The sequence below is a fragment of the Octopus bimaculoides genome, chromosome 4, assembly GCF_001194135.2.
Source record: "Octopus bimaculoides isolate UCB-OBI-ISO-001 chromosome 4, ASM119413v2, whole genome shotgun sequence".
NCBI lineage: Eukaryota > Metazoa > Mollusca > Cephalopoda > Octopoda > Octopodidae > Octopus > Octopus bimaculoides.
This window is the reverse complement of record NC_068984.1, coordinates 11,992,890-12,004,568: the sequence shown is the minus strand read 5'-3', so window position 1 is coordinate 12,004,568 and position 11,679 is coordinate 11,992,890. Positions and strand designations below refer to the sequence as shown.

Here is an 11,679-nt window from a genome sequence, read left to right as displayed (position 1 = left end):
TGTCTAATCGTTAAGAACAATAAAAATGTCCTTGAAAGAAGACTTCTAAGCTATCTGCTTTACATATATATTGCCAGTTCCTTAATTCAAAACTCTGAGTTCAAGTCTCACAAGAATCGACTTCATATTTTTGTTCCCCGAGATCAATAATCTACAGCTATACCACCTACAAAAGAAATCAATATTTTAAGGATTTCTAATGTATTCACAAAATCTTTTTTCTTGTTTAAGTAGACAATATTGCTGATGATTATAATTTTGTATTCGCCGTTAATAAAACTGCTGTAAAATAGTATTCATTAAGAAAATTGGTTACAATTTCGTGGCATTTTCGAAGAAGATTCAAATCTATATAATTTTTATGTGAAAATTAGTCTCTTGCTTTTGTCTTCAACAGCAGCCATTGCGTCTTACGTCATGGTTGTATGTAAGAAGCTTGTTTGAATGCATCTTGATTCGTACTGTTACCTCCTTATATGGCCGAATATGAAAAATGTCAAGATGTTTAATACCAGAAAGTGACTTTGTGAAATATTAGTAGACTACTACTAGTCGCCCTGAATTATGGTAATTATTATATAAAATGTTTGGGTTCAGTTCTTTGGGGCTCTAATTTCAACTTTAGGATTTATCAAGTTACATTTTTCAATGACGATGGAAATATCTTCAATTTTTTTCATTCCCAAATTTACTTTACTAATTTCTTGGAGAAAAGCATGAATGCCACGAATTCTCACCTCCTGCTTCTTTATACATAGAGGTCTTGTGACTACTTGAAAAAATCAATTATCATTCAATAGGGTTTGAAGATGAACTTGTTTAGTGATATTTTTACGTTTGCATCCATAAAGATATTTTTTAAAAAGATGAAATTTTATTTGTCATTACTATCTTATCGTTAACAATTTTATAGAAAATCGTTAAGAATAAACCATTTTAGTATAAAATAACAGAACAAATACATGAAGATATAACCGGCCATATTTGATAATAAAATATGCATCTAATTCAAAGTGTAATACAATTAAACTGAGATATTGTTGGGCAACTATTTATGTTATTTCTAAAACGATAAATAGAATATATACTGTAGTTAGTTAGCATCTGGTCTTCAACTTTTTTTTTTAGTAAGTAGATTAAAATCTGAAAAGTGAAGACCAGATGCTGATTGCAACGTTCCTTGTATACTAACGGCTAAATTAATTTTTGAAAAACTAGGTCACCAACAGTGGTTCAGCAACAATAAGAAGGTACAAGTACGAAACTAGTCTGTTATAATTATTACTAACGAATTCGACAAAAACTATTTAAGGTTAGAGAAAATGTGTTATTGAAGATATTTTGAAAGAAATTCTTAATTAATAATTCAGAAATCTGACTCAATCGAAATCAATAATGATCTGCAGGAATCATGTCGGTTTAGTAGTAATATGAGACATTTAAGTCTCTTAAATCGCTTATTCATCAGTCAGATATAACTTGACCTACTTCGTCAGTTTCTTTCGTACAAATATATTAAAACATCGTACTAATATTCTAATATATATATATAGATAACGTTCATTTTGCCCTCGCGAGGGCAAAATTTTAGAGTGATGCAGTGATCCATTTTTCTCTTAAGTTCATAAATTATGAAAAATACCTGAAGCTATGACATGCTTTAATGACAAACGTTCCCGAGTGAACAGAGAAAACTAAGATTTGAAATAAAATATCTAACGTTTCTTAAAGAGTTTTTCACCGTAGAAAAGCTAGATATTTCCTTTCTTCTGACGCACTCACTATTAAACTTTTGCTTTAAACCATATTGATTTTTGCCAACGTTTACCTTGACTATTCTCCTTCAATACTAGTGATTATATTTCTGAAACCAACTTGCAATATGTAACATTTCTATCTGTTAGCTGCTACCTGGATAGTGTTTACTAACACTCCATACGCCTCCACCCAAACTTGTTGTTTCCAATATCGCTTCTTGCATTCATCACTTGCCATTTAGAGAAGAGAGAGAAAATACTTGTGTGAATTACATCATATACTGCAAGTGGATCGAAACGTTCCATATATACTTATTTCGAACCATAAATTAGAGTTAGTCTGGTTTGGTTTGTTCCATATTTCCATAATAGCATAATTTTACAAACAGCAAACCCAAAGAAGCCCAACAAAAAAATCTTTGGACAATGTCAGGAATGTAACATAAGCAGAACCGAAGACACTGTCCTCGATGACATCGTAGTGCCACTGATTTCTTTTGATTTGGCACGAAGACAAATTCTGTAGCATGGTCGACAATTGAATTAACCCAATTATATAACTGGTATTTATAATAATAATAATAATAATAATAATAATAATAATAATCATCATCATTATTATATTTTGCCCCCCCCCCAAAAAAAAACAAAAAAAAACGAATGCAACTTTAAAAATGTAGAAAAATTCTAAATTGCTGCATATTTATTTTGCAACTTCAAAGAACTGCTCAGTCGCACTCTTATAAACGAGTACCAAGAAATGTAATAATATTTCCCTACTCGAGTACTTCGAAAAGTTAGCACGCGTTATTTTAATTAGTAAATAGCAATTATTAATATAAGAGATGGTTTCATTGCAGACGGGAAAGATGGAGAACAACAGGCAATAATAGAAAGAAAATCAAAGGGAAATGATGGGGAAGAGAGTAGAAGTAAGAGTAAGCGCCATTTTTATTTTCTGGTATGGAAAACGTGCGTTGAATGAGTGTTGACGTCAGTGGGTACCACCATCATTGCAGTTCTCGTCATCAGCCGGCATGACCTACATTGTCGCTTCATAGTTTGCCTATATTGGCTAGCAAGCTGGGCAGACGATCAGCAGTGAATGAGTTAGTTAATTAAAAGAAAGATACAGTGAGTGAGCAAGCGTGCTACACACTCAAAGAATAACTGAAAGCGAGTGAGTACAAAATGCAAGGGAAATTGAGATAGAGAGTAAATAAACAAGCGAGTTATACTGATTGACTGAAAGAGTAAATGAGTAAGAGAAGAACGAGTTGAGCGCAGCTCATTTATCCTCAACACGCAGCAGGCACTATCTATGAACACGTACTCAACCTCTCACTACAACTTTATTCTTCCTTCCAGTTCTCATTTTTTCTGTCATTCTCACATTTCTTTCCCATTTTCTCCAATTATTGTTATGTATTAAAGTAGCTATTTGTTTATTTATTCCTTTCACTTTAGTTGCATCAAACGTCACTCGGCGTCACGTTGGTTGGCGGCTTTCAGTAACGTTAATAAACGTCAGAATATATTAGCATAATGGGTTAGCCTGACTGACAGTCGGGAAGTCACTACATCATAAGCATACTTATCCGGTTAACAGATATTCCCGCCTGAATTATACAAAAATATATTTTTTAAATAACTATTTTTGCAGAACAGACGAAACTCATCTTGTGAAAACTAGAGATAAGGAATGAGAGAAAAATGTAGATCGATATTAAAATACAACGATGGGATATATTTTCAGTTATGAATGCAGTTTTATGAAGAAAAGAAGAAATCATTTTGTAAAATAATGGAATAATAAGAAATGACTGACATTATTAATTAATTGCTTTGTGCTATTTGACGAGACTTGCTGACCATTCTGAGTACGATAGAGGTCATGGTAGCTGAGAGGTCAGTGTTGGGATTACCCGGATGTAAATCTACGAAAGCCTGGGGAAGAAATGACGCCATTTTGGTTTCTGCAGAGACTTACTCTTGGCAATGGATGGTGTGCTCCAGCCGTGTTGGTATTTGGAGCGTAAGAAACGGATTTAATTGCTACCCGGATGTTTGATTCCTGATTAATATGGTAAGTTTTATATATTTGATTTGATTTTGGTAATTATTTTGTCTTATTAAGCCATAACTTATTGCTTACTAGAAGTCTGCGTATTGTGATTGTACGAAAGGTTTCATGCTTCGTATCGGTACCATATATCTTCTGAATCAATGACATGTTACGAAAGGGGGTTTTGGGACAGTTCTTTTTGAAATATATCTAGCATCAATAGATATTTAAAATATAATATTTTATTGAACTTTACCATGTGTTTTTTGTAACTTCGTTGTTCGTTGATGAATCCAGTGATACTTTTTGTTGAAGTCAATTGAATGTCGGCCATGTTGGGATTTGGTCATGATTATGGATCTGGGTTAACCCATGTTACCCCAGAAACCATATAAATAATTAAATCGATACATTTTTTTTTTTATTGATTTGATATCTCGCCCATTTTCGGCAGATTGCCAAAGATGTATATGTCTACAGCTATTGAGTATATTTACATTAGCTTGTACAAAATGTTAAAATATGGTTTCACATTTATTTCAAGACATACCTTTGCTTATGAAATTAAAACCAGTTTTACTCTATTTAGCTTAACTTTAGACAGTGCTAATTAAAGCCATGTAAATTATTGTTCGTCTTGGTAGCTTTGATGCGCTTATATTACTGTTCATTTAGTCGAAACTCACGATCTTTGCGATGATCGTGAGTTTGTTTATAAATCGTACTTAAAATACAGCTAAACCTTAACCTTTAATAAATAAATTTACATAACTATTCGATGTATTTTACTTTCTTCAATACCTATGAAGTACACATTTCCATAGTTTCGTTCTGGCATTACATTAATATTCGTACTAACATTTCTTATAATACACTAGTTTTATTTATGTATATAATACAACCGGCAGTTTTTTTATTTCTCTGCTTAAAAGACACCTTTTTCGTTTTGTACCATGTTAAAGTAAAAATTACTATACTACCATTTGATTTTAGCAACGTAATGTAAAATTGATCTCGTTTTCATTGAGGTAAAGGTGTAGAACCTTGTGGAACACCATGCGTATTTTCATACTCGATTTGTTTGCAACTAACTTATATATTATTAGTATTCGTTAATTTTTTTTTTGTTTCAATGTCATTTTATTTTTATACATTTGATAACCAAGCGCGTATATGTTCTTCCATACTATAATGTTCATTAGGCGCTGCGTATAACATGAAAGAAATCATGAAGATTGTTTTGAGATAGTAATCGTGTTCCTAGACATCAACTGTTCTATTTGGCCTTGCTATTAAGTTGAAATATGCTAGATGTCTTTATAAAACCCGAACTCTATAGTTTGTCTTGCCTATTTAGAAATGGTCTTTGACTGATTTATTTGCTGCTCTCGAAGCGTTCTTCTTAAACTTTGGTTTAAATAAGCGTTGAAGAATAGACCATCATATTTAGAATGTATTTATTTGTTAAAGATCGTACATGAATATTGTAACTTCTGGTATTAACTAATTTGACAATATGGTGTCAGCACATCTTTAATATTTTGTTTTTCGTTTATTTGGCGCTTTAATTTATTAGGTCACTAGATCAGATGGTTTTGGTTTATGATTCTGCAATGCATATTTAGAATGTATTTTTATTACGTAGCTGTAAAGAAAATGTCTGTGTTGTAAACATTTAAATTATGAGTTCTGGTTGTGATTAAAATTTCTACGTTGAGTTGGACATGCTTCACGCTAACAACCATTACCTTTTGGCTTGAGCTCTTTAAATGAATTCATTAGTTTGTCTTGATCCTGTATTATTTTCGACGAATGAATGATGTTTACATTCTATGCTATCAACATTTTTCAGTTTTATAACGACACTTAAGCCATTAGCTACATTTTAATTGATTTAAATAGACAAAAGCCTTTTTGATTTCTGTGTTACGAACTTAAGTTTATAATAATAATAATAATAATTTAATTTACATTATCGATCTTGTGGACTGGATATTAGTTTATGGTTTTAGATTAGACTTACTTAGTAAATTGGAAGCATCATCTTAAATCACACATTCCTAAGACATGCGTTGCTGTCAATAATATAAATTGCTGTCTTTGACTTTATTTCTGAAGTTGATACTGTATACCCAATATGTTTCTATTATAATTTTCCCCTTTCTCTGCCGTTTTCGATTTCCCTTGACCATGTTTCAGAGCTATGGTGTATCATTTTATCATCAGATGATTCGTCCACTACGAGAGAAAAAACCTTGTTAGAGTAGGAATTAGCCAACTATATTGTAATTATGAAACAAAACGTATGATCGAATATGTCAAAAACATACCACAGCAAAAATATTCTAAACCAATATTCTACATTTTCATCTTAGATTTTATAGCTATTGTAAATGCATTTAGACTAAAAGCACCTACAACTCGTCACACATGTTCGTCAAACGCAAGCAATATTTTGTCTTTAAAGCATTGAATGCAGAATTAATAAGCGTAACTGTAATCACGTTGTCGTCAGAAATGTTGGTTTAAAATGCATTTTAATAAAATTATAATGCTTAGTGAAATCCTTGGTAGTAATGTTAAAGTATATTTACTTTCGTCTAATAGCAACATGGCTTAATCGAACTATTCAACTTGTATCACTGCAACATAAACCAAATGGATTGTCATATGAACTGAGTTAATTAGGTCCAAATCTGATCATATTATTGGTTTCACTTCATGAACAGGCTGATGATATCTGATTTTCTGAGAAGAGCATTTGCAAATATTTCTGAGACATTGTTGAAAGCTAACCCTCCTTAAGCAAAACTGTCTCTACAATGCTTACTGCTAGCTTTTACTGTATCCTATTTCATGGGTGAAAAGTACATCCATGTATTCAGATTGCTTGCTTACACTTTTGAAATTTTAGTAATCCTACAGAAGTGAAAGTCAACTGGAACAGGATTTAAGTCATACAGGTCTATGGAAGTTCATTTCAACTACAGCAGTTTGACTCTTGTATATTAATTAGAAAGAATAGTTGTGAAGGTTTCTGTTTTTATGAATATTATCTGTGGTTGTAGTGGAAATTCATTGAAATGGTAGTTAAATGGTGTTGTATATACATTTTAGACAGTAAGTGTTAAAAGGCATATTTTGATGGTATGGAAGAAACAAAGTAGCAGAAATGTCTAGGTAAAAAGCCTGATATGATGTTTTAAGAAATATTTACAGCAATCCTGAAAGAGGTGGGAAGTGTTTGAAATTGCAAAACTGAATGATTTTTTTTCATGACTCAATATTTTCCACTTTGCCTGTCTCGACAACATTGTTGAGCAGCTTGGTAGGAACTTGGCTCAATCACAAATGTCCTCTCCACTAAACATCCATTTGTTAATATGACATTTACTTGTTACCTGACAAAGATAATCACTGATATTCTTAGTAGATACTCCTTTGTAACAGTCTTTTGGAATCAAGAGATTTGCATAAGCTTTTGATCATCTTGGTGTGATTCAATTATGGCCCTGTATTATATCTGAGAATTTTGCATTTAAGAAACTTGTATGCATCATATACTCAGAATTGAAATCACAATTCTGTCATTCTCCTTTGAAATCATAATTCTGTCATTCTCCTTATACCTAATGTATCAAATATACACAACCATTTGATGTCTCTTTACTACTCTTGTATGTAGTTATAGATGAATACTTCAAGTTTTACCATTGCTCTTCAACTATTGTAATTCACTGTCTTCAAAATATATTTCTCATATTTGTTGCTCCAGCTTCCATCCAAACTGACTGAAGATCCCAATTCATGTCTTAAAATGTTTGCTCTTTTTTGGAGAAGAATATTGTTAAAATAACTTCACTTATTGGAAACAAATTAAATTATATGGAAGACCAAAGCATTTGCCCATCATTCAATAAACTGCTAGAAAAATTGAGTTTCATTTTAAGGAATTACTCTGCAATTCAGTGTCTCCTTTTCATTGCAATTACCCTAATATTTCACGAAAGAAATTTGTGTCACTTGTCACTAGAACATTCTTTATTTGGATGGCTCTCTGAACCTGAAAGAAATTTTGCTTTGATGGTTTAATCTTAATAAATACAAGCCAATGGTAAATTATGTTAACTGATTGATGTTACTCATCATTGTGCTTATGTCAGATACTTAGATGATTGAATTGACTTTGTCTCAGCAAAAGCCTCATCTGGAAAACTGAGTTTTGTAGTAAATTGATTAAACTCTGAAAACTGTTCCATTGATGATTTCTGCAATGTTGGCTTACTGATGATTTCAGCCCAAGCAAAATCTGAGTCAGTGACTGCCTCAGTGACAAACTGTGGTTCAACATCTTTGTGAATGGCTATTGAAAAGGAAATTCACACAAATTTCTTCATCTCTTGATGAAACATCTGAAAAATGCCAGAAAAGCTCAATTTTCAAAGTGCTGGTGAATGCTATGAAATCATTATTACTACTTCCTATCCAGTTGCATTATGATATACTTTGGTTGCAGGCCAGTAGCTGGCCATTTGCAATAAAACAGACATGTTTATATTATTATTTCAAAAACTGAATAAAATGGTTCGATTCTTGGCAACTATTTTTCATCACAACAGTATTGATGTTTAGTAAAGAATCAGCTATCAAAAACTAACTCATAAGAGGGAAGGGTAAAAATTAGAAAACAATCTTTTATATGTAGCAATGAGTTGACTGTAACATACTGTACCAGGTGCGACTTAACCAATTATTGGAGTGTATGTATATTTTGATTGCACGAGTTTTGACCAAGTTTGCTCTACTAACTCTTGCCTGAAGTAATAATTACTTCAAAGCACATCTCATCTTGGCTTTGTTTTTTGTACATATTTTTACACCACTACCAGTGGTGCAAAGACTGAATTATTTAGCTGATTGACACACTACCTCTTGAAATACTCTTATCCTCTTTTCCTTCTCAAAACCCTCCCGTAACTGTCTCTAACCCATCAGATTGTTTTATCATTGTGTTAGCAATGTAACTCATTCTTCATTATTATAACTACAACAGCTCATATCTTTTGAACCATCTAGTACTTACAGTCATATAATTGGTCAGAGCTAACATTACCTGTGGAGGAAATCATCTGCTGTCACTAACATGGAGTCACTTACCAAACTTTACAGTATCTGAAAAAGAGAACCATCAAGAAAGTAAAGGATATCTTATATCACACATCCTACAAGTTATCTTGCTTGTCAAATTGTTTGAAAAGATCTCTTCTAACTTGACAGGATTCTCCTAGTTGTCACCTCAATCAAGAGAGCTCTTCATTCATACAAACGAAACAATCACATTTTCTACCCATTTTGATTTCAATTCCACACTGCACACTTACTCATCATTCACCAAGTGCAAATATGTTTCTGATCACTCCAACCCAGTATATTCTGACAGTGTTTCCTCTATTATTCTTTGTGTTTTTTAGCTAGCTCCTCGCTCCAGCCTCTTTAATATTTCTCTCTCTACAAGTGTATCTTAACCTAGGGAAATATGTAACCCTATGTCTCATTCTGAAGATGGTTAGCTCTGTGAAGTTGCATCTTATTATACTTACTTCTAAAAAGTGATGGAAACTAATTATCAACCATCTTCTTGAATAATTTTTTTGTCCCCAGTGACCACTGATAGTTACCGTTAAGCTAATTCTACCAGTTGTCTGCTCACATTCATAATTCACCAATGATCTCTTAGCTTTTGGATTTTCAGTGAGATCAATTGTTTGCCTTTGACATAGGCAAAACATTTGTTCCTGTCTGGTATAAGAATCTCATGGTCATGTTGCTACATATGTTATCTCTTGGATTAAATTTTCTATTGGACTACTCCGTCATAGCATGCATTGACAGTGCTCACTCAGCTATATTGTATTAATTCTTCAATTTATACATTAGTATGTGATTACTTCAGCTGAAAATGGTTTCTATCTACCTCTCTTTTCTTAGATCAGAAGCTTTCTGTCAGACTGCAATGTGTTCCAACAGAACTCTGTCTTATCCCAAGGTTTGGTAATGTCTTCCACACTCATTTAGTCATTAATGACATGCTTGTAATCACTAACAACAATGTTTCTTTGCCAAAGATACCAAAAGTACCACCCTTCACATCCTGCACTTAAGACATCACACACAACCTAAACACTTCATGCTAGTCATACACTACTTCATAAAAGCAGTTTATTCAATGTGTATTCAACAATATAATCTCTTTCAGAAGCTCATATTGAAAGTCCTGTCAAGAAAAAAAAGAGACTTGTAGTTCATCCTCTCTAGTCAGAAACAGTATGGTCTCTCATGACAATTCTACTCATATAACATTATGAAAATTACACGACAAAGGGTATGATTCCTCTTTAGAGTCGAGAAATATTTCAGCCCTGACCATTCTGCAGGCCCTCTACAACACTCAAAATTCAGATTGGATTACTACTTGCATACAGTGAGTCATTCTGTTGCCATACCTTCCCCCAATCCAAGACTGCATCCAAAAGAGACCTTTGCTTAATTCGTAATTCTTCATTTACTATCATGCTACAACCACTGGCTGGCATTTACGGTTTTCTCTCTTTGCCTTTTTCATGTTACTAGAATGACCTCTGTTCTTTTGAACCAGGAAGCTGCATATTCTCACAATACAAGTACCCATTATCCTTACTACTATACTTCCCTCTCAAGCCTTACAGGAAACACCATACCATGTTTTTCCCTCTTAGACTTGCATCTCCACCTATCAACGTTTTCCTACAGACATTGAATCTACAAATGTTGAGGCTGAACATCAATCTTGCCAATCTCAGTGTATTTATTAAGTTCATGGACACTGCTTTTCCTTCCTAACTTTCACATGTTTATATATATATGTGTAAATATATCTGGGATGGTGCTGATGTTACACAAGCAAACAAAACAGCATCCAGAAATGACCTGGCTGGTTGGCAAAGACTCACCATAGACTCACTGATTTCTGCTTCTCTGAACAGGGGGCCTATTCATTTACACCTATCTCTTTTTTGTAATCCATTCAATCATTATTCCAGAACTAAATCCCTGGAATTACTTGTTTGACTTTTATTTATAGGCATCATCTTACAGAAGTTTAAGCTGAGTTTCATTTGCATTGATTTCACCAGCTTGTGAGGGCCTGCAAAAGTTTTAGAGATTGTCCTTCCTACTCTGATTAATAATAATATATTTATTTTCCTTGAAGTTGAGTCTTCAAGGAAAATCAGTTGGACGTATGTTAGTATGACAATTAATGATATATCGAGAAAAGCTGATGGTCCATCTGAAATTATTAGAGGGTAGCTATAACTTCATACATAGCTAATGAGATAGTACAGAAGGATGTCATTTCTATAGTTCTACTCAAAAGTAAGGATTATGTATCAAGGAAATATAGTTGTGTATAACATTTTTATGGACCAGATAATTTGTTCTTGATTTTTTAATATTTTTTTTTGCCTATTATGAACCAAATAGTGAAAGCTGTAGAATAATAGTAAAGATAATGTAAAAAATTATAGTTGCAGTAGGTATAATGATGTAATGTATTTTTTTACATAGATTTAGAAACATGCTAAATTTTTGTATCAACATAAGATGTATTTTTTAAAAGACTATACTTTATCTAGAAGGATTGGATTTGAGGTTTTGCGTATGTGTTAGTTCAGCTGTCTTGTATTTGAAGTGGTTTCAAAAGGCTTAATGTTCAAGGTAGCTTCTGTTTTCAGGTTGCCTGATTTTTCTTGCAGAATATAGAAACTGCATACATTTTGAAATTTGAATGCATGAAATTGTACTAGTGGCCTATGGATC

General features: G+C 32.8%; 1 protein-coding gene across 7 annotated transcripts in view; it reads left to right on the top strand.

Annotated features, from left to right (window-relative positions):
• Window positions 1-3,254: 3,254 nt before the first annotated feature.
• LOC106883563 (uncharacterized) overlaps window positions 3,255-11,679 on the top strand; it is a 106,144-nt gene continuing 97,719 nt past the window's right edge. For 5 of the 7 annotated variants that reach the window (XM_014934626.2, XM_014934663.2, XM_052966893.1 and 2 more), the window contains exon 1: window positions 3,256-3,843. In XM_014934626.2, coding sequence (XP_014790112.1) covers window positions 3,841-3,843 — 3 coding nt within the window. In that variant the 5' untranslated portion in view covers window positions 3,256-3,840. Of the gene's footprint in view, window positions 3,844-9,810; window positions 9,869-11,679 lie in introns of all 7 variants that reach the window. The other 2 variants (XM_052966889.1, XM_014934703.2) reach the window with 2 other exon arrangements.